This window comes from Lepisosteus oculatus, chromosome 11, assembly GCF_040954835.1.
Source record: "Lepisosteus oculatus isolate fLepOcu1 chromosome 11, fLepOcu1.hap2, whole genome shotgun sequence".
Lineage (NCBI taxonomy): Eukaryota > Metazoa > Chordata > Actinopteri > Semionotiformes > Lepisosteidae > Lepisosteus > Lepisosteus oculatus.
In genome coordinates, this window is record NC_090706.1 from 38,508,916 (window position 1) to 38,531,327 (window position 22,412).

Genomic DNA, 22,412 nt, shown 5'->3' on the forward strand with positions numbered 1-22,412 from the left:
CAGAGGAGGGCTTCAGCCGTGCGGTACTGGATGAAAACATTCAGCATTATGGTGCGCTTAAGATTCTGTGCAGTCTTTCACATTCAGAAGCATTCATTTAGAGGATTCACAAAGGAAAAAATTCAATAACACAGATATTAAGAACACAAATACCCAGTCTCAAGGCCTCCTCCAGGGGGGGTACCGAAGAAGCTATGGGAATCACACTGGAGAAGCCAGATACTCTAAGTGAGATTCAGACTGCAGTCTGAAAAAGTGCATATGTTGTGTCTTTGAAGGTATGTGAGACTGGGTTGGCAGTAAGTTCTGATACCCAAGAAAAGAGACTGCCACAATGTGTGAAGTGGCACTCGTAGACCAGTTAGGTGATGATCTTTCTTTTCTTGACCAAACATTTTTGGATCAGTCGTGCCAAGTGATTCAGAGAGAGTGTTGCAATGAGCTTTATAAGGTCCTATCTTTCAGACGGGACAATAAATGAAGGACCTATCCATGCTATGGACATTAAAGACCTCATGTTGTTGTCAATGTTGTGGCCAACTCCAAAATTCACGGCCTCAATTCGAGTTAAGGATGGACAGAAAACCATTCTATCGCCAGGCCTGTGGCCTGTTAATCTAAGCAGTACTTTCGGAAAGTTCGGAAAAAAACAAAACAAGTGGCAAAACTGGAACTTTGGATTCATTGTCCTTGTTGACTGTTTGCTTTCTGCTCAGTGGGATTCCTACCGGTTTGATGAGTGAGTGCTGTGACTGAGGTCAGAGAACTGCACACACTCCGTTGTTTGCCTTAAACCTGGGCCACACACATATCAGAGAAAGCTGGAAATGTGCCCAAAGGAAGGGAAGGATTTAGCAGAGGGATGCTAGAAAGAATGCTGGGATAGCAGTAATGCTTAGAAGATGAGTCTTAAGAGCCCTGGAATGTGTGTATTTATGTTGGCTCGGATGGCAAACGTAGTGCACAACAATGCACTGTTCTTTCTTGCAGACAGGGCACACACACAGATTTCAATTTAGAGGAAAATCCTCCAAACAGTTTTTAAATTGCTCCTCTAACCACAATGCAAACTGAGTCTGACGATCACACAACAGAACATTCTACCTGAACCCTCTGCCTTTAATGAGATTTACAAACTCAGTGGTTAAGCGTGTTTAAAAGGCTTGTATGTTTATGTGGAGATTCTAAATACTACCATCGCAGACAGATAAGCTCTTAATGCTCCTCTGCATTACTCTACTGCAGTTTTGTAGTTTCTCACAGACTAATTTCAACTGATTCCAGTGATGCCTACTTTCAAGAGGAGGCCACAGTTGTGGTTTTATGGTTAAGGGCTTTTGAAGTAAGAAAAAATGTTTGAGCAGCAGGAAAGCAAATGCTGGCAGAAGCGATCGAGTCATCGACTGTGGCGTGAGTGTGACTCATTAAGAAAGACACAGCTAGAGACGTCAACATCACTGGCTTCCTCACCGACACCTCTGGTCAAAAGAAAAAACACTTCGGCCCGGAAACAATGTGTTCTCTCACATTCTGGAAACTAATTTAAAACACTGTGAGCGGTGTGGGGAAAGCACATAATCGTTCTGTCGAATCTCAATAACAGCTTGTTAAAGGTCCTCCAGGAGAGGGTGTGTGCCACATGAAGACAGCAAAGCAGAGAGCCAGGAGCCACGATCCACTTCAACCAGGCGGCGGTGTGGCTGAGCCGAGCCCAGGGTGGTGGGGGCTGTCACTGCTACAATTTTTAGGTTGGTCGTTCGGTTTCCACTAGGCTCACCAGACCTTTTACCTGCATGACCTTCTCTAAAGTCTGCTTTAACACGAAAGCTTCTGGATGAGGACGGCAAGAGGCAGCCAACAGAAAAATCTGCTACAGTCTGAGACCAAGCAGCGACAGAAAATAGGGTGACAAAACCAGAATATCCTGTTTGTTTTACATTGTGTATTTACTGTAGGTTTCGGAGAGATGACAGAGCAGGCCTGAGAACAACTGCGGGTACAAGGTCCTCATCAAATTAACGCATATTCCAGCAACCGGAATGCGCCTCTGCAGGAATCTGCTGGGATCCTGCACAATCCTATTTGCCCACCAAATTTTGGACTCTGCACTTCGGAATGCAGCCCTGAACAGTAGGCTGACAGGACAACTCGTGTCAAACTACCCAGTGCTACTCTCTTGAGATCTGCTGGCAGCAGGAAGAAGCCACTGTCTTAGTGCTTGAAATACACACGGAGTTGCATTTGCCGAAAAGCATTCTGTATTATGCAGAAGGACTCGTGTCTTTTGCTTGTATTTAGGTGTACGCGAGGCACTGGGGATGATCAAACTGCTAGCGTGAATACCAAAGAATTATGCAGTCTGCTCAAAAAGTCGCAATTTTCTGTGAACGGCTGGCCTTGGGTTGACATCGGCCCCACCCTCGTGGGGTCAGCGCGGCGGTACCTGCATGAGGCCGGGCAGAGCCGAGCAGCGGTAGTGCTCGTGGTGTGCGTTGATGGCCGCCAGGGCCAGCAGGTACTCGTTGCGTGCCTCGGTCAGGCGCTGGTCACACTCGCTCAGCCGGGCGCTCAGCTGAGGGGGGGGGGGGAGAGAGGGACATTCGCAAGTGAGGCTGGGGGAAGCAAAACATAAAAGCCACCGTACGCCCCTAGACCACGGCAGCAGGGAAAAGATGTGTGCCGCGCTCCACCCAATTCCTCTTTGTGTTATTGAGGTTGTGTACTTTTGAGGGAACCGTGTGCTGACAAGGTTCCCTCACTCGGGGAGTAAACAGGGGACGGCCGTTCCCCTTCTGCTTTTCCATCTTTCATTTGTAACGAAAACATAAGAAGAGGTGTTCTTTGCAACAGAGAGGCCATTTAAAGGCCTGTGATTGGTGCACTCTTACTACATATACAGCACAATTATGCGTATGCATTTCAACATGTCTCACATGCCAAAGGCAGCTGTTGATATGTTGCACAGTGCACTGATGCACAAATTCTACACACAGGGCAATCCCACAGAGCTTTATCGACACTACAGAAAGCGGTCATGCAAACCTGCAGAGGCATGCGCTGCACAGCTTACAAATACACAAGCTTACCTTCACACTTAGCTTCTGCATACTTGTTCTAAAGCGTAGAATCCCATGGTCATTCTTTTTGGACCTGAAGAGAGGCGAGCAGTTAGCAACATGCAATCCGAAGTCATTTACAAAATCAGTTCTGAGCAAAGGACAGAGTCAAGTTGCAGTAGTGCCCTATGGCAGTACAATAACCAGCAAAGGCTCTCGACACAGTCCCGCCTCACCCTCTGCTAACCTCTCCATTGAATTATGCTGAATTGGTATTTATGGGTTTTAGGAACATCTGTACATGCCAGCGCTTGTCTAAAATAAAGGAAGAAGTCTTTTTGCTTACACATCAAAGACACAGGGAATACAGGTCTCCACCGGGCAGTTCACACTGCTAGACAGCCTGTTGAACAACAGATCCCTGCCTTATAGAAATGAGCACAAATGAGCAGCCTGTATTCAGTGGCAATATGTGTAACTCTAAAGTGTGACAACTAAAAAAAAAAACAGAATGGAGAAGATGTCATCACATCTGCCCTTATCGCCCACATGCAGAAGCACTATGCAGTTTGATGCAGTTTCCCCATTTTATAGATCTACGGGAAGTATAACAGAGGTCTGCATTTTCAAACACTGGCTTCCTGTTAAAACCAGACAGGGGTCTTCTGTTTTTTGTTGGGACTGCAATTTGCAAACTTGAGATGTCAACCCCAAGAAATATTCTATGGTGGTCTGTGATCTCTGGGAAATTCAGGGTTATGCTAACACACATCTCACGGAAGGATAAATCCCAGCGTCCCTGCCTATGCTGGATGAAAGGAAGTGTCACACAATCTCTGAAGGGCTTTAGCGTTGTCATCTCCTCCCCACCCTGGACTAGACCCCCGGAGCACTCCCAGCGCTGGCTGCTGCAGCCCCTGTCTCCCCAGCTGCCTCAGGTCTGGGCCTCGGACACTTGTGAGTTGTTTGTTGTTTCCCATAAATTAAGACAGAACTCCAGGATCAGGAGAGGCAGAATCGATGGGGGAGAGAGGTTCCTACACCGCACTCACAAAGCAAAGGGAAGAACTGGGCACGATTCTGGTTGTTAAAGGCGTGAGGACCTCCTGGGGTTTGACTTGCCCATGTTGCCCATTTTCTTAGAGGTTGATTTTTTAGGGGTCTACACAACCGGCAGGGGTTGGGGCCCCCGAAGACGAGGCCCTGGGGCCCCAGCAGCCCGACTCACTTGGCCTGGGCGTCCGCGGCCTTCTCCCTGGCGACCTCAGCGATGTGCTCCAGCTGGCTATATCTCTTCTTCGCCTTGTTCAGCTCCCGCGCCGCCTCCACCAGCTCCCCCTGCACTCGCTGCAGCTGCTCCAGGCCCTGCAGGAGAGCGTCCATCATTATTTCCGAATTACTTCTTTAAAACATCTGGGCATCATTCAAAACATAAGGCAATAAAGATCTAACCTTATAGCTTAACATGTCAAAATGAGCAATGGAGCATTCGAAGAAACCAGCACATCTCTGTATTTACTACCCGACTTGTTTCCAACAACAGTTTCAGTCAGACAGAAAATAAAGAAATACAGGGCCTTCAGATAAAAAATCAGCCAGCCTTGTACCACCGAATGGCACACCTAATCATTAAATTTTAAATTTTGAAGCACTGCCTGAAAAAGGTGGGTGGCTTCTCGTTAGCTGGGAAAAAGTCAAATCTGTAATTATATTGACATTTTTTAGGGTTTCCGCAGTAGAAATCTTTCTACTTTACTTTGACAGACCACCGAGGCACTACACAGATCTGTACTTTGAAAGCAGGGGCTGACTAACCTCATCAGGTGATTTATTTTCTTCAAAAATCAAAACAGAGATGACCAATCTAATGTCTGTTTAATAGATTTTTCTGTGTATTAAACAATCAGTACAGTAAAATGTCAGTACCTGGCAGTGGTTCAAGGTTTAACGGAGTTTGATTTTACACAACCAAAAAGATAACACAAACAAAAAAAGACAAGAGGGATTCACATTTGCAAATGTGAAAATGCTGTAAACAGAAGTAAAATAGCACATAATGAATCGTACAGGCGAGGCAGCTGAAAATAAGAGGAAACAGAATACTGAACCAGGTGCTTTAAAGATTGTAGCATATCAGCAGTTCCTTAATTTCTCCACAGTCAAGTTCCTGTTTGTAGTGCTTTGTTAAACTGACTACAAACGGAGGATGTTTCATTCTGACAACATTGTGGTCACCCATCCCAATACAACAACATACTGATCTGCACAGAAATCCCCCAGATAATCTGGCCAAAACACTCACGTTCTTGTGTTTATTGAGGGTTCAACCCTGTGTAGTAAATGTTTATAATTAGGATTTTCAGACTTGCTGGTATTTTGTCAGCAAAGTCTCTCCAGCGCTCAGATGGCAAACCTTCACTATGCAAACAGAATATGTCATTCTGATTCAGTATTTTTTTTTAAATCTACCAGACAATAATGGACCATCACTACCAAACTAAGTTTAAGACCTTAAATGTCTTTATCGGTCTTCATCCCCATGACCCTGGACTACAAGTAAAAGCAGGTTGTGAGTGCCAAGTCTAGCATGTAGCCTCTTCTTCATTTTCTAAACCTATGCACCTGAATTCCTGAGGTACAAATTGAGGCAAAAAATGGCTACTAAATGGCCAAAAGAATCTCCATGCAGCTCATCACTGAATACGATCCTACATTCACCAGCCACAGTATGACATAAATTCTGTTAGAGGTGGGACGCCTGTCCACAGAGGTGGGACGCCTGTCAAGCTGATCACTGCAGCCTTAGCTGTGACTGTCAGCTCGAAGAGCTGGTGCTGAATCCACCTCTAACTCTACGTTCACAATGTAAGACAGATCTTACACCACCCCTATCTAACATCTTGTTTTGCACACTGTGTTTTGAAAACATTCTGAACATAGTGAGACAAGAACTGCTATCAAATTCATGATATTGTCATTGGCTAGATGGTTCTGATTATTGGTGGGCCCATTACAAATCTACTGAAAGAATTGGGCCTTTCCTGGTATTTTTGTCTAAAGATGATTGGATAGTGACTTTGATAAATGCTACAACAGAACAGCCCTGCCTGACTCACCCTCTTCATCCGCTGCTCTTTGGCAGTCCGCAGGTTCTTCAGGGCTTCAGCCGTCAGAGAGCGGTAGGTCTCTGCTGCAGTGAGCCGAGAGAGACCACTCTGGACAGTGGCTTCAACCAGAGACCTCCACACCGCAAGAGCACTCCTGCAGAGAGGGTGAGAGAGATCACAGCAAAGGTTACAAACGAGAGACCGTCAGGCCTGTCTAGTCTCTTGGGTAGTTTAATAGCTCATCAATCCAGAGATCTGGAACCACTGTGCTGCAGAACCACCCTAACGAGTCTGGTTCTGACTGGAAAACAAATCAGCATTCAAGATAAATCATTGTTCTCATCGATGTGGCATGGCTTCCCAGAAATCTATTCCAGTATCCTGTTGAAAATAATATGGTTCAGATCCATTCATTTGGATTCTTGCTGCGCATATGCTATGTATATAGTTAGAGATTTTTAAATATTTAGGTCCCTGTGGGGTATTAGACTTCTGAAAAACGCTGAGGGTGAGATTTTAGTTTTAATAATGATATGATCAAAACGCTTCCTGTATTTGAGCTGAGATTAGATCTTCTGGGGTTTATTCTCAATAAACTTTACAACACCTTGCCGTTTCAGTACTAATGAAGTTTATCGCCAGCACTTAATGAGTTGCTGTTATTATTACTCAAATGAGAAACAAGATAATTCAAGTCGTGGTCTGAAACAGCGGCACCTGAAGACAGCTCCTGGGGCTGTGCCTTAGTAACTCTGTATGGCTGAGGCTTTTAAATGTCATAGAAACAAGCCCGCCCTACTGATTGCAACAAAACCTAGGAGTTCAAAGGCAAAGACCAAAAGGGATTTTGGGCTGAAGGAAGTGAAAATTGAACAATATTGTCCTTATGCCAGTTCCTTTAACCCTGGAGTCTCCAATCCTGGAACTGGAGGGGTTGATTTTACTGAACTAATTCTGCTCATTACTGCCGCAACTGGACAAACGTAATCTCTTCTAGCACTTCAGGTACACAGCCTCTGACATCTAAAGAGACCCCCCAAAACACCAGCCTACCAGGACCAGACTGGGCGGCCCTTCTCTAGATCAATGATGGTCACCACATTTGTGCACATTAGCAGCCAAACACAACAAAACAGGAGCGCCAGGAGGGTTTCTCAAATCTTTCAAACACAATGATTGTTCCCAGCTTTGGGACACAAGCTGCCCTCCCAGGGACATACCTGGTATCTGGGACTTCCCCCTTCCCCCAGTGCCAGTCTCTCTTCAGGTACTGTGTGCCCAGTCTGTGCAGAGCCTGTGACAAGACAGGGGGAGGGTGGGCAGGCAGTCAGGCACCAGGCTCACACTGGCATGACTGCCTCAGGCTTGGGTTTCAGGAAGAGATCCCACGCAAGTTGAAAACCAAGATAAAACCAAACCCACAGCAAAACAGAGCAGGCTGAGTGCTGACCATCTTAATTTCTGTGGCTTTCCTGGCCAAAGCATGCAGCTTGCACACAGCCTGTACCGCATTAAGGCAAGTAGCCTGTAAAAAAAGCACAAAATAAGTGTCTAGAAGCTTGGTCTTGTGCATCATGCAAGCTGGATGCTGTAAGTCATGCAGAAAACCAATATTAACACCACAGCTGCAGGGTACCGTGGGATTACTGAGCAAGGTCACTGATTCTATAGGCTTATGTTAACTGTTCATTAGTGCCCCCTCAGGCTAGGTCTGCAATGCTAGACTACAAGGAGACCCGGCGCATGTATTTCAAACCCTTACAGTCAAGCCAGCGGACTTCTTCAGAGTGAACACAAGCGGAAACAAAGGGGAAGGGCATTTCATTTCCCACTGTGAGCAGCAGGCACTGTCTTAACAAAAGGGTTGCGGGAGACTGGAGCAGGATGCCCAGCCATGCTGTTGAAGCCGGTGTTCTGACCTCTTTCAGGAAGCGGCTGAGGGAGATCTGTGGAAAGCAAACAGGCCTGATGGGCCAAAAGGCCTCCTCTTGCTCGCAAACATTCCTACGCTTTTACATGTTTACGGGTCTTCGCTGCACATTGCAGAGCATCCAGGTCGCAGCATCGGCACAACCGGCCGCAGTGGAACAAGGTGTCCCGTGTTCTCCAGCGTGGGCCGGTCTTCATCTCTGGGAGCTGCCCCGGCCCCTCCTCACTGTCGCATTCCCCCGCTACATTCCACACAGCTCCAGCTCCAGGTGCGCAAACACTCTCCGCTGGCTCGCACGTGGGTGAGGAAGAGACCACTGGAACAGGAGTCAAGTGTCAACCCCAGCGTCCAGGCTAAATTCCACTCTGGGCTCCTTGTGCCCCCCCCTCGTCCTCGAATTCAAACAGACCGAGTCTTCACTTCATCTGCTGCGTAGGGGGCTGCTGGTACCGAATGGGGCTGCTCTTCAGGGGAAGATGAACGGGTTCCTTCTTAAATGCAAAGCACTTTAATGAGGAAGAGCACTCACTTTTCTTATTCTACAACCAGAAAGGCAGAGGACGTCCACTGGAAGAAGTAGCATTTGGGTCTGAGAAGCCAGCTAGCCAACAAAGCTCCTTTAATTTCCATTAGTTTTCTCCCTTTCTTTTCAATCCTTCTTTAACCGAGATCTTTCACAACGTTTAACAGCTATATTTTTACCTTCTTTTCGTAAGGGTGAACAGAAGTGTAAGAAAGGGTTGGTTTTTTTTCTTGAAAATTTTGCAAGAGTGTTCTTTGGCACCAAACTTTCCATCATTTTTTCCCACTGTTATTGTTTCCGTGATGACAGGCTCTGGTGAGGCAATGTTTTTTTAGCTATGGGCTTTTTTGGAATCTGATCAGAATAATTCCACCCGTTGGGTACTAGTCATCAGTCATGAGTGGACACATTCAGCACCTACAGACGCAGGAACACTGACAACAGGGAGAAGCACTAGAGATCTGGACTTTATCCCAGCAAATAGAATAACTACAGCGAGGCAGGACGAAAACCAGCATTAGAGTCTCTGCCAGCTCCACTCATAACAAAGCACAGCCAAACCCATCTGGGACAGCAGGCAGACAATTACCTGCTTTAAAAACCACTGCCAAAGGCCTTTTAATGCTTAAAAAGTATCTTAGGGAGATAACATCCATGTTTTTATCTTTCTTGTTATGACATCTTGGTTAAGTTGGAGACTGAGCTCGTGTTCAGAAGCAGAACAGGGTTTCATCTGCTCAACGGGTGTGTTTGGTTCTAGATGTCCAGCAGGAGTGGCTGATGGGAACCCAGATGTCAGGCCAGCAGGCAGAGCTGAGAGCGGTCATTCCCAAAGAAGATACCTCAACACTTAACTCTCCAGGGTACTGCCCAGGAAACAGAACCAGCCTAAAGTTTAAAGTCTATGTGGGTGAATCACTTCTGTCTATAAGTCAAATTTTCATTAGAACCACAGAAGCCCTGTTTTGAAGCCCTGCTGTTTTAATTTTGTTCACCTCTTAGACAACTCAGGACTATGAAACATTTCCACAGCATTTCTCCACCAGTGATGAAAATAGCTGTTTTCTTCAGGGGTGTCCACATTGGGTGCTGTATACCTTACAAAGCCAGGCAGATAGAGATACTGCGTTATTTGTGTCACCCATGTTTTATGCATGGAGTTGTATTCTCTAATGCCCTTTTAGTAAATTTACAGGGGTCATTTGAACAGAGTTTTAGGCTACAAGGTATGGCGTTATTTTTTTAAGTCTTAAAATAAAGGCTACAAATTCAGTGAGTGGCCATTTTGAAAGTGTGCATAACAGCTCACAAAATTCAAATGACTTGCATCTCTCATTGTATTTGCATTCATTTAACAGATATGGTGCCCACAGCTAACTGGTGAGATCGTTGGAATTTCACAGACATTTAGAGACCTGTGACATGCACTGGTATCAAGTAGGACCTCATATGACTGCTTTAGCTCAGGGTGTTGATCTTGTGATGCAGAGCCCTAACATACTATAGAGGACACTACCACCACAATTCCTCAAAAAAAAAAGTAATTGTCCACTTTTTTTTTCCCATGATGCTTCTAAGCTACACAAGGCCAAGCTACCAGGTTCACATATGGTTGTGTCTACACTAATTTGTGCTTTGTGAAAGTCACAGGGGCACTTTCTCCAAGACAAGGCCGCTGGTTTTAATCTGTCAAGGCCGAGTGGAAACATGTGGCTTCCTACAGTAAGGGAGGAGGGGGGATTGATGTTTTAAAAAAGTCTTAAAAGCACTTCTTTTTCAAAAGTGACTTCCCAGAAGGCCATCAACTACCCCACATAATGAAGCACATGCATTATATATTAACAGCGCAGCACGATCCTTCCCTCAATCTGCTGGCAATGCAGCGAAGACAACACTGGCAACACAACATCTGCAGAACTTGTTCAGATCCACTGGAGTTCTACACAACCAATGCTCAAGCCAGCAGTGGGTGGATGAGACAAACTGTGACAGACATGGTTCACAGCCTGACACCTACTGGAAAGGGGTGCTGTTGGGCCCCAGGCATGTGAACACTGCTTCTGCACATTTCTGAGCACAGCACGAAGTTCACTGACAGCCTTATTTGTAACCTGTGTTCAGCTATTTATTGGAGCCTTATGCCACTGAACAGCATGTCTTGAAATATACATGCTTAAGTGCAAATCCTGTTCGTATAAATGACATCATGTGTACTAGATATGCACAAGGCCCACTAAGTTCAGACGGAAGAATGGGAAAGATTTCAGTAACAGTCTGGAGTAAATCGACTGTGCTTGTGTTGTACAGCTCCCTCGAAACAGAAGCAGACAACGTGTGTTGGAAAAGGAAGACATGGAAAAAACATGGAAGAGCTCAGGGCGAAGCTTCTCTTGGCGCCTCTTCCTCAGCAGGGGCACTCGCTCACGGCCAAAGCCTTATCTGCCGGGAGAGATGACTCCCGCTGCCCGGGGGCTGACTGTCTCATCGCCTGGGCTTCACCTCTGAGGCTGAACTAGCCCTCCAGTCACAGCCCCGCCATGGCAAAGCACCATTCCAGCTCGAGGAAGGGGTCTCTGCCACACAGAGCAGTCTGATGACAGACAGACGGAAGGTTAAAAACGAGATATGACCTTCCCCTAGCCAGACGCAACAATAAAAAGAGCTGCGTCACAGAACCGCAGGAATGCCGAACACTGTTGTATTATACTGAAGTGAGAGCACAGAAAAGTCTAGTAAAACACATTTGCTAATGACCTCATAATAAATGTAGGAATGAAGAGCAGAGATGTTGATGCCCACCACAAGAAACTATTTGAAAAACGCGGTAAACACAATTGCATAAGCATGGGCAAAATGCTAAACCCACCTGGAAAAGCCGCGCAGAGGAAACCACTCTGAAAGCAAGGAGCTACATGAAACCAGCCATCTCCTGTTTTTGTTCTTTTTTTGGAATTGGTGTTGTCTTTTTTGTAATTCTCCCTGGGTAAAGGCATCTGCTAAACAAATGATCATGTTCCTATCGTATGAAGACATGTAGTACACTTAGCCTTCTTTTGCTGGGTTTAAGATGTCAAACACTGCTGCAGAGTATTCATGAATATAGGATTCATTCTGGTGCCAGAAAGGCGATTGTCTGTTAAGATTGTTTAAAAAAACTGTAGCAGTCATGCATTTCTAGTTCCTAAGCAGCGTCTCCAGCGACAGATGCAGAAGATTTTTTTTTGGCTGCCTAAATGTCAATGACATTTACATGACACGAAGTGAACAGGAGGAAATGGCAGCTGTAGCCTCTCCTCTCCTCTGCACCACACACACCTGGGAGAAGAGAGAACTGAGAAAAAGGAAGCAGGGAGCAGAACCTAAAAGCCTCAGCACAGTGCAGGAACTAGCAGCTGGGGCTCAGCACCCATGTTGTTAAACACCATCGCCCTGCCAGGTGTCCTTCCAATAAGACATTTGTACCAACCTGACCATACTCTCTTTCAATGGCCGCTCTCTGTTTACTGAAGGACCTGGAGAGGGAAAACAAAGGAGAGAGAAGAGAAGGTGGCGTCAGAAAGGAGACCCACACACGACGCTCAGGGGAGCAGGCCTGAGTCTAGACGGCAGTGTAGAGAGATCATCATTTTTAAGCAGTGCGTCAACACAAAAGAGACAGCTAACACTCCAAAGTACTGTGCACCGAAATGTCTGATTCTTTACGAGACATAAACCAAATGTCATGAATAAGGGGATTAAAGTTTTTGTGCCATTACGCTGAGTGATGCTAAATCACAATAGGATTGAAGGTCTTTCTTCATGCATTCCCTTGCTCCGCTACCCTTGCTTTGAGAAAACAAACTGCTCCCGCCTTTCTTCAATATTTGGGAGAGCCGGACTCTTTAATGAAAAGATCGCGGGTTGCAGCCCCCTGCGAAAACTGCTGGAACTGCAGGTACCATAAATGGGCACCATTCATTCAAGATTAAACGGGAATCCTCTCCACATACCACAAGATTCGCACCACAGAATCTTGAATAAGCCTTGGACTAAATTTAAAACACATGGGGTTTTTGAGGGACTTTTCCAAAATTCTTGCTTCTGAATGTTTTGGTCATTAAACATTCCCAAGGCACTGTTCACAAGAGTAGGTGTGTCAAACCCAGCGTCCGGGCTAATTTCTACAATGGCTCACACCATTGGGCTCATCGGACCTTCCCCCTTATTTTAACTGGTCATTTCTCTCTCCTTCACTGGTGATTTCTGGGGCAGAATGGCATCGCCGCGCCACCCAGGTGGGAGCTGCAAGACAGAGGTAGATAAAGTGGGGCCCCTTTCTATACGCAAAGAGCTTGGGGTTTCCTGTGGAGAGAAAAACAGTGTATACATGCATTTCCTTCTTACTCAAAATTTTATCGCATGGCATGCTCTACCTAATACAAATGAGACCTCTTTAAAGACAAGTTCATTTCATTACAACAGGGTGATTGTGCTCTAGATGGGATTCGAGAGGTTTTGAATTTGACGAGCATTGGAAATGTGCTACAACCCCCTAAAAAAAAGATCAAGCTGACTGATCGATGCCTGTTTTCTCCTGCCGCCGGCTGTCCTCGTGGCCGGTGCCGAAGCAGACCTGGCTGATGAAATATTTCCAGCGCCATGAGGCTCCGACAGGCGCAAACAGAGCAAGAGGAGGGCCTGGCTGAAGGAGCAAGCGGTGGGGCGGTTTTGTTATCTTTTACTCTTTTACTTTTACAGAAGGAAGGTGGGGAGAGCCTTAATCGACCCACTGTGAAAATCTCCCAAAGGTCTCAAAGACTCATTTCCAAAGTTTCAAGGTACGATCAGCCCACCTTAAAGGCTGATGTCCACTTTAAAAATCCAGGGTTTTTCCTTGGGGGTTTTTGTTATTTGTAATTATAGTCAGCTTCTAAGAAATTACCTTCTTGTGCAAACCCGAGATCAAGCAACACGTTTAGCTTTTCCTATACACAACTGCTGAATCATTCTTAAAGTCTAAGAAAAGTGCTTCTCGGTTTAGTAAGCTTGTTTTACTTGGGCAGTGCACAGTCTGAAACACAGCAGGCTGGGATAAAGAAAAGTACAAACATAGCTTTTTTAAATTTAAAGCATACATTTTAAATTGCAAGTTCTGAGTGTAAAACCAAATCTGAGCTGGAAAGAGCAGAAAGATCTGAAGAATAGATCATAGATTGAATCATTCTTCATATCAAAGCTAAGAAAACTGGGGAAGTCGGCTAGATTGACTGTACCGGTCTTCACACCTGCCCTGAAATATCGATCTTAACACGATCAGAACTACAAATCAAATTTTATCTTTTCAGTTAAACTTCCTCACATCTGAAAGCAAACCACGTGTTTTAACAAAAAAAACCACCTAAATTAAAGTAGCTGTTTCTCCAGAAAACAAAACCAGGTACGGTTCTTATCAGTTGTCTTTGGCGATGTACTCACAAACCCCCATGCTCAGAAAACAAATGCAGAAATGTGGAAAAAAGGTAGATATGTCCCCAAAGGGGATTTTCTTTATAATGAATTAGCAGAGCTCCTTTGATTAAAGACATTTCCACGTGCTTATGTTAAAAACCTTATTTTCTTATAATATTTACCCTCTTCCACATATCTGTAGACAATGAATACAGTGAATGAATACAGTGGAAAAGCAGTATGAAGGAGCTAAACATTTCTTGGGCTACAAAGACTAAAACATCTCTACTTAAAAAACGCCTCATCTGCTCAAACAAATTTGGGAATTTTAAAGGTTACTTCTCCTGAACATCCTTGAACATCTGTTCTTAAAAACATTTTGGAACTTAAAACTCCCGTGTCTGCCAATATAAAGGGTAATATTGGAATCTGTTTTAAAGGGTTTGCATAAATGGCACAGAAAGTACCCTCAAATGAGTGTGTTGTTTTGCAGATTGGCATACAGGAAAGTCTAACTGAAGAGCTAAAACATCAAGGTGATTTTTTTTGTACTCTGTGAAGCAGAATTGATCAGCATGTGAAATAACCACATATCAATTTTATGGGGCCAAATTTTAGGAAATCATATTCAATAATCTGGCCGGGCCATTTGTATCAGACACCTGTCACTCTTTGTAGGAAGACGTGCCTCTACTTTCAGTCCTAAAGATCACTGGTCTTGATGAGTCTGTGGGTGGTTGTTTCATCGTTGGATTTAATGTAGTTCATGGTTTGACCCTGCTGACATTAACATATTTGAGGATACTGCACGCGTGAAGTCTCCTCCATGCACTAAAGAAACTTAGATTTCCATTAGGATATCTAAGTATCCACCTAAAGGCTTTGGCACATTATGGCTTCAATACAAGCTCACAAGCACTTCTGCTAAGAACACAAGCAAAGCCACACGTCCAGTAAAGAAATTGTGGCCTAGAGAAACCTATAAAATTGATCCTGATTATTCCTTTCAAGAACAGACATGGCTGTTTTCACACAGAAACTAGCTATTGATGCCAATTGCCAGATCTTAGTTTGGGACTTGAGGGCTTTATTGCCCTTCCACTCCATCCCACAGTACTAAGGCGGAGGCTGAGACTCCAGGCGGCTAACAGATCAAACATTAAAGTTCCCAAGACACAGGATGACAAGGGCAAAGTAAAGAACCAGACTTGGGGAAGACGATGGGGGCCGGACTCTACTGGGACTTGTTCAGAAACCAATCACAAATGAATAATTAAGCAGCAGGCTCATTATATGAGGTGCCCAGTCACTTGAGATCGATTTGTTTTTTTTCCATATTCTTTTTGTTAGTGGTTTCCAAACTCTAAACGCATCTAGAAGGCAATGCTGGTTTGCCAGTCCGTGGCATCTTACAAAATGGCAATTAACCTCAATTAACCTTACAAACAGGAATATGTTTGCAGAAAGACTTTTCCCTCTACTTCCCTGAAGCTTTAGTTGTGAAACACAAGACTTGAGAATATGGAAACCCAAACTGAGATGTTATTTGCATCTTAATTGCTTCAATAATGCTTCTGCTTATTGGGCAAAGACAGCTTTTTAAGTGCTTTAAGTGGGATGATGTGTAAACGTGAGGACCAAGGCCTTCAGAAAGAGCTGAAGGCATTTCCTTGGTGCCTGCAAGTGTTGGGCTACAGAGGAGCCAAGTATAGGTCTGACTAGTCAGTTGCTTTCTAAGGTTATGATAAAAAAGAGGAGGAATTTCCTGTTATAGATTCATAATAAAAAACAAAACCACTCTTAACAAAAACAGAAAACTTCCTATAGACGAAGGTCAGAGCTGACCAAAACCTTTCAGGACTGGGATTTTTTTTTACATGATGAAGCCTGCAAATGAGGTCACACATCCATCTAGATCATGTGGTTGCTAGTAGGAATCTTTTCAATGACATAAAACATCCTCCTGGACCACCTAACCCTTTCTGTTAAATCACACCGTGGTTTGTTTCTGCATATAAGGAAAAAAAAGATTGAAAACAATGTTGACAAAGTCAAGTGGACAGAGTTTGAGCTATCTCCGAAGCCACAACCAGCCTCTTGGATCAAAGATCAAAGACAAAAGAAATGATGAAACTGATCAATTTGCGTTAAAGTATGCAGGAGCGGTATCAGGATCCTGGAGTCTCAGCTGGTGAAAACACAAACCCCAATCACAACGGGGGTTTACAGTGCACGCTGAACTCCACATGCATCATGTCTATATATCAACCTTTAGCAAGACATATGGATCACACCAGCCCAAACCAAGATGTCCGGTACATTTTATTTGAATGATCTCCGTGTTATGCCTGCTCATTTTAGCATAGCAAAGCTGCATGCTGACCAAGTCACTGAAGAATACTGTGGCTTTAATGATGCCAGACCCATCCTCAATCTGTGGTTTTAAGTATTTCCTTTGTAATGTCTGTGCAGCTATTTGGGAAATGAAAAATGCTTTTCCAGAAAAACAAAACACCCCCTCCCCCAATTCTTCCATCATTAGTCACTAGAGGCCCAAGCATATTCCAGGTCAGCCAGAATAAAGGGCAGGACAAGTTTATTGCTAAAAATAAAAGCCAATCTGTACCATAAGATGCAACAGTGAAATTCTTAAAAGCTTATTTCAATTCCTGTCATAAGTGAAAGTATTCTGAAAGAAGGAAAAAGTGTTTTAAAAATTGTCCAGCTTCACTTTTATCTAGTTTTCAGTGGCTCTTCTTTTTAAGTACAGTCCTGCCAGACTCTTCTACATAACCCAGAGTAGAAATGCCAGGTTTTTCCAGGATGTTATCAGATGTCTGCCTCTCTCCTCTCCATTTTGCACTTGGTTCAGCCTGCTGATAGGATATTACCTCTTTGCAGTAAACCTGACTTTGATGAAAATGCTCCTGTCCTTGACAGCTGGACACCCAGCTCAAGAAACACCATCATAAGACAAACAATGGCAGAGAGCTGTGGATGTCTGAAACAAGCTAACCAGTCATTCTGTTCATGCATATTCCCCGGGATCCTTGAGAATAAGCAAGTGGATAGATCCTAAAGATCCTAAAGCTTCCTCTGACGTGTAACCTGGCTTGCCCTCCTGTCTATTTTCTGTAGAACAGAGAGACAGGATTCTGCCACTGTGCAATATTGTCTGATGGGCTTCAGTATGTACATTACTGATGGGCAGCCCCAGGCTCGTAAGGTACTCTGGTTTTCATTACAATCCCGATCCTCTAATTAACTGAACTAACTGAACTTGGGTAAGAAGTCAGATCACCTGATTTAAAGGTCATAGTCAATGCCTATCTGTAAAGCACCCCTTAGACCTACAGGATTCCAGCCCTCTAGGACAGAGGTTCCCAAATCAGGTCCTGGATGCCCACAACACCCCTGGTTTATGTTCCAGCCGAGCCCTCAGTTAGAAAATGAAATCTGAAAACTGAACTTATAACAGAACCGCTAAATACTTTTGTTTCAACTCCATTAGAAGTTGCCTTTTGATGATAATGTTTCACTGCTGAAAACTCTCCATGTTCTCAGGAAGGAGCTGTCCAATTAGGTCACTTTTAATTAAGAGTCCTCATCCAGCAGGTACCCTGTCTCGTTTAATTATCAGAAGCTTAGGTCCTATGTAAAAACGTCACAATAGTCAAATTTATTCCCAACTTAACCTCCTTCTCGGATTTGAAAGCCTGACGGGTTCTGATTCTGAAGGCCCCAGAGTGGAGCCGATTGATACAGACCACTGCAGTACTACAACACAACCAGCTCCTTAATTGCTACATGAATCCTTCTAATTAGCACATAAATATTTAAGGAGCTGGTTGTGCCAACATTCAGTAATGGAGTTCACTGGCAGGGCTACAGTGCGAGCAGCACAGGTGTATACAAAGTCATGGTGAGTCAAATGACACCCCCTGGCTCCCAGTTTCTAGATTGGGACCTATGCATTGTTTCTCTCCCGGACTGGTCATGTGATCAGGCAGCGGGCTGTTCTAGGTCAGGTACTGGACAGTCCCATCTGTGCTCTGAGGAGCTGTGGGCCCGAACTGGGACCCTCTGCGCAGCAATCCTCAAGACAAAAAACAAACTGGGTGATCTTCTACCACAGCACAAGCTACAGCCTCCCGAGCGAAATATGTGAAGCAGACAGTCTTCGTTTACAGCCGACGAGAGCACAGCCAGTCCGCTATGGCAAAAAAAGCTTGGCATTAATAGCCCAGAGCCCAGTGTAGCGTGAAAGCCACAGGAGCGAAGTTATTTCTAATTTTAGGCAGGTGTTAACGTGGATAAGCAGCATGTGTTCTATTTTATTCATAACCGCCAAATATTTTTTTAGGATAGATGTGTCAAGGGACACGCCATGGCCTTAGTATCTCGAAACACAGCCGTGATCGCTGCTCCCACAAAGGGGAGCAAACCTGCCGTTTGTCACTCGGCGTCGGATCACTGACCTCAGCACCACCCCGCAGCTGCAGGGGAGGCCAGAGGGGGGCGCTATTCCCGTGGGGGCCCGAGAGAGCACTGGACGACTGGTCCCACCCAATCCCTCTTGAGCTTGAAACTTGGGATCACACCGGCATCTGACTCTGCGGACCGGGCAGCCCTCCGGCGAACACGGACTGACAGGAAGGCTGGCGGGTGCGTTGGCAAGCGGTGATGTTCTCTTTGAGCGTAGGGTAATCAGGCCATGAAGACAGAGCAGCGGGGCTGGGAAAACACTGGGACGCAGTTTCCGAAAACCTCAAGAGGAATCGCAGGTCGGGACGTTTGGTGTCTGTGCTTGGCTGAGGAGCCAATGGTGCGAAGCTGCCATCTGTGGGATTATGACTGAACCCCTCCAAGCCTGAATCCCCCCTCCTACCTGATCTCTTCCACCAGCTCGCTCTCCTGCTGGTGCTTGCTCTGCAGCCGGGCCACCTGCTCTGCAAAAACCACCTTCACCTCCTGGGTCTCCTTCACCTGCAACACACAGCACACGGCCTCCTGTTCCTGGTTCTGTTCTCCTGACGTTCGGCACTGCCCCGAGGCCAGGTTTCGCTCAGATGTGTTGGGATAAACAGACTGGGGGTGGGGCTTTATTCTTCTGTTTCCATGAGCAATTAACCGCTTTTCTATGGACTAAAGAACTGTCGGTGTTTCTACAGCAGTTAAATCCCTACAGTTACATTGTCGGTGACATGCAATCACGTGTTAGAGAAATTCAAAAGGAACCCCTAAAGAGCATCATAATAAACTCCTTTTCATCATCCTTGCACATTTCCACCTTCAGATTGCTGCAGGAGGAATGGTGCAATACCACTATCTGCAGCGTTCAAGCTAGACGCACAGAGTGTAGTACCAAATGAATGCCAAGAAGCATCATAGAAGCCGAGCTGTGAAACTGATAGTCCCCAGTTTGGGAATGGCTGGGGAATCATTAAGAAGCAGTCAGAGATCGATGCAGACAGGATCAACTCCGTCAGCTCAGAGCGTCCGACCACAACCTGATTAACAATTTTCCACGCCGACAGCCTAATGCGCTGCAGGGAGAATGAGCACGCTGGGGCAAATGGGAAGCACAGATAACCACACGAGATAAATGACCTTTGCAATCAGCTCAACGTGAGTGGCTAAACAGAGGTTTACTTTTGTTTTACTCCACTACCAAAAATATTTCAGGATATTCAATCCTGCAGTTCACATAGATATGTGTGTCTTGTTCGGTATCAACTCTATTGTATGTTGTCACCCTGTACAAAGTTCCCACTGAAAAAAAGCACACAGCACATCAAGATGTAAGAAAAGGAGACCTTTTTCTAGATATTTGGGGTTCCTGTGTGTACTGAACACTGCATTCATTTATTTTCAATGTAACCTCAAAACATAGAATTCCAGGTCTGTTTAAGATGGGCCAGAAATTATGGGAGTACTTGCCCATCCATTATTATTCTTGTAAGGAAGAGGCCAGATAGCAGGAGACCCTGCACAGCGTGTGGTACAGAACACACTCACATGGGCACCACTGGGAGACGCCTAATAACCCATTCAGCCTTTGGGAGGTGGGAGAAAACCAAAACAGCCAGTGAAATTACAGGGAGAACATGCAAACTCCACACAGATGGCAGTGCAGTCCACAATCAAACCCAGGATCCAAGAGTTGTGGAGCAAGCGCTTGTTTAACCACGGTTGTTGTTGTTGGTTTTTTTTTACTATTTAAAGTTATTGATCCACGTGGGATCTTCAAAATGTTTATAACTGGAGTGATGGTGTCTTGCCTTCCAACTGTGCCTGATTTCCTGGTGTGAATACTTATTCGCAGAAATGTGTAGAAAGAGACAGACAGCAAAACTAAAACTTCACGCGTCTGCACGGATGTATGGACTTCGAAACACTCCGTGCGCAAAATGCATAATTCCTAACGATCGTGACTAAAAAAAAAAAACAGATACAGTATATATGCTCATATACAGCATAATCATAAAGCATAACTTTGACATCAACATGTGCATGAAGATTCTGGACCTGTACGTTAATACATTAGCTTTTGAAACGTTATTCCTTTAGCTCTATCCAAAGAAGTATCATGCAAAACTTCACAAAGGTTAGACTGACAACAGATGTTTAATGGAAAACGCTCGAAAGTTCACATTTTGCAAGAACTCAACGTCTGTTAGGCGAATGCGACAGCGGTACCCTGTTACGTCTTAGCTTGACGATACTTCAATATTCTCTTATAGTTTTGTACTTCAAAGCTTTTTTACCTTTCGGGGAGGAGGCTGCATTTTCCGTTTCTTTTGTTTCCTCGGCTGCGCTCAATCCGGTTTCTCTTACACTCACTTTTTTTTTTTTCGTGATGATTTGAGTAATACTTCCTCCGTTTCCGACTCTTCCTCTCACCCATTCTGCCCGCCTCTCCGATACGGCAAACAGCCGACTCTGGAGGAGAAGGAGGAGTCTCTCGGACACACCTGCAGTTTGCCACCTACTGCACACCACCGCCACCGAGCGGATATTTCCACAACTGCAGCCAGTGGGCACTGGGAGCGCAGCTTTTCAGTGGGAGTTTCAAATGACGCTTCCATGTAACTCGAAATGTTCACAAACTGAAAAAAACGGGTGACCAAATATGAGTTTTTACCTGTAATGCTTTCGTTTGAGCAAAGCGACTTTATGTATATGTCACTTGCCCTGAAAACACCATCCACGCTGCGTTTTTGTTTTGTTTGAACAGCAAAACAAAAGTACTAATATACATACTTATCTGTACTTCTTAGACCAGATTATTGAGCAAACACAGGAACCTTTTCAGACCACAGTGAGACAATGGAAGTAGAAATTTGCTTTATGACTCAGTGATTAAAATATAGCTGTTTTTAAAAACCAATACAGCACGATGTTATTTTAGATGTGTCAAACGCAGACCATTCACAAAATAAAACACAACGGTCGTTTCCTGTAATGATAACAAAAAAAAAGGATGAATAAAAACAAGCTTTATTTTAAACAGTGCCTTTAAAAGCGCTTTACATAAAAAAAGATAGACGATGAAAGAAGACAGCAGATTTGCACAGTTACAATGGGGGCTTGGAATACAGTAGGGAAGCCAAGAGGCAGTTAAATAAAAGTCATCTAAAAAAGAAGGTTGTGAACGGTGATTTCAAAGACCTCAGGGGAGATTGCATAAGAAATTTGCCCATTTGCGCACGACGAACAAAGATGCGAAGATGCGAAGATTCCAGATGCGAAGCATTGAAAGATCAACAGAGTTTATATGATTAGGCCTGTTTAAAGGTACTACCAAAAAGCTTTTTTGTTGGGTAGTCATCCCTTTATCGAGACTCTCTTTTTATTCCTCTGGATAGCAAAAACGGGGGGGTTTATTTGCAGATGCGGTTAAACCTTTAATTAAAATACGTTAACTGCGCTGTGACACCATATGAAGCCTCTTCCTTGTCTAACTACCAACTGCAATAAAATATGTGTCAACCAGGTTGTCCAAAGCGCATGAACCCTAGAAATGTTCAGTTTCAGCCTTTTTATTCCTGCATGATTCTACAAACGGGCCATCCTGCCCTTTCACCTATTTTGGTTGCTGTTAGCTAGTCGATGTGAAGAGCCCACCCATTTCCTAACCACTTTATCCAGCTCAGGGTCGTTGGGGAGCCGGAGCCTGTTCTGACAGGCCACAGGTGCAAGGCAGGGTGCACACAAGAGGCCAATGCACTTCAGGGCACACACAGCCCCTCACACACTCTCTCCTATGGCCAGGTTTGCCAGAGGATAATTGACCTACCAGTATGGGGACAACATGCAAACTCCACACACATATCACTCCAGCAGCTGAACCCAGGGCCCCGACTCAG

The 22,412-nt window shown here is 44.8% G+C and overlaps 1 protein-coding gene across 2 annotated transcripts in view; it reads right to left on the reverse strand.

Moving 5' to 3' along the window:
• Positions 1–20,967, reverse strand: part of LOC102683041 (F-BAR and double SH3 domains protein 1) — a 34,870-nt gene extending 13,903 nt beyond the window's left edge. Inside the window, exons 1-8 of one of the 2 annotated variants that reach the window (XM_069196178.1) lie at positions 20,811–20,934; positions 18,932–19,029; positions 12,083–12,128; positions 7,384–7,457; positions 6,173–6,317; positions 4,285–4,421; positions 3,087–3,150; positions 2,444–2,572 (exon numbers count right to left, since the gene is read on the reverse strand). In XM_069196178.1, the coding sequence (XP_069052279.1) occupies positions 2,444–2,572; positions 3,087–3,150; positions 4,285–4,421; positions 6,173–6,317; positions 7,384–7,457; positions 12,083–12,128; positions 18,932–19,029; positions 20,811–20,831 (714 nt within the window). In that variant the 5' untranslated portion in view covers positions 20,832–20,934. Of the gene's footprint in view, positions 1–2,443; positions 2,573–3,086; positions 3,151–4,284; positions 4,422–6,172; positions 6,318–7,383; positions 7,458–12,082; positions 12,129–18,931; positions 19,030–20,810 lie in introns of both variants that reach the window. The other variant, XM_069196177.1, reaches the window with a different exon arrangement.
• Positions 20,968–22,412: the final 1,445 nt, after the last annotated feature.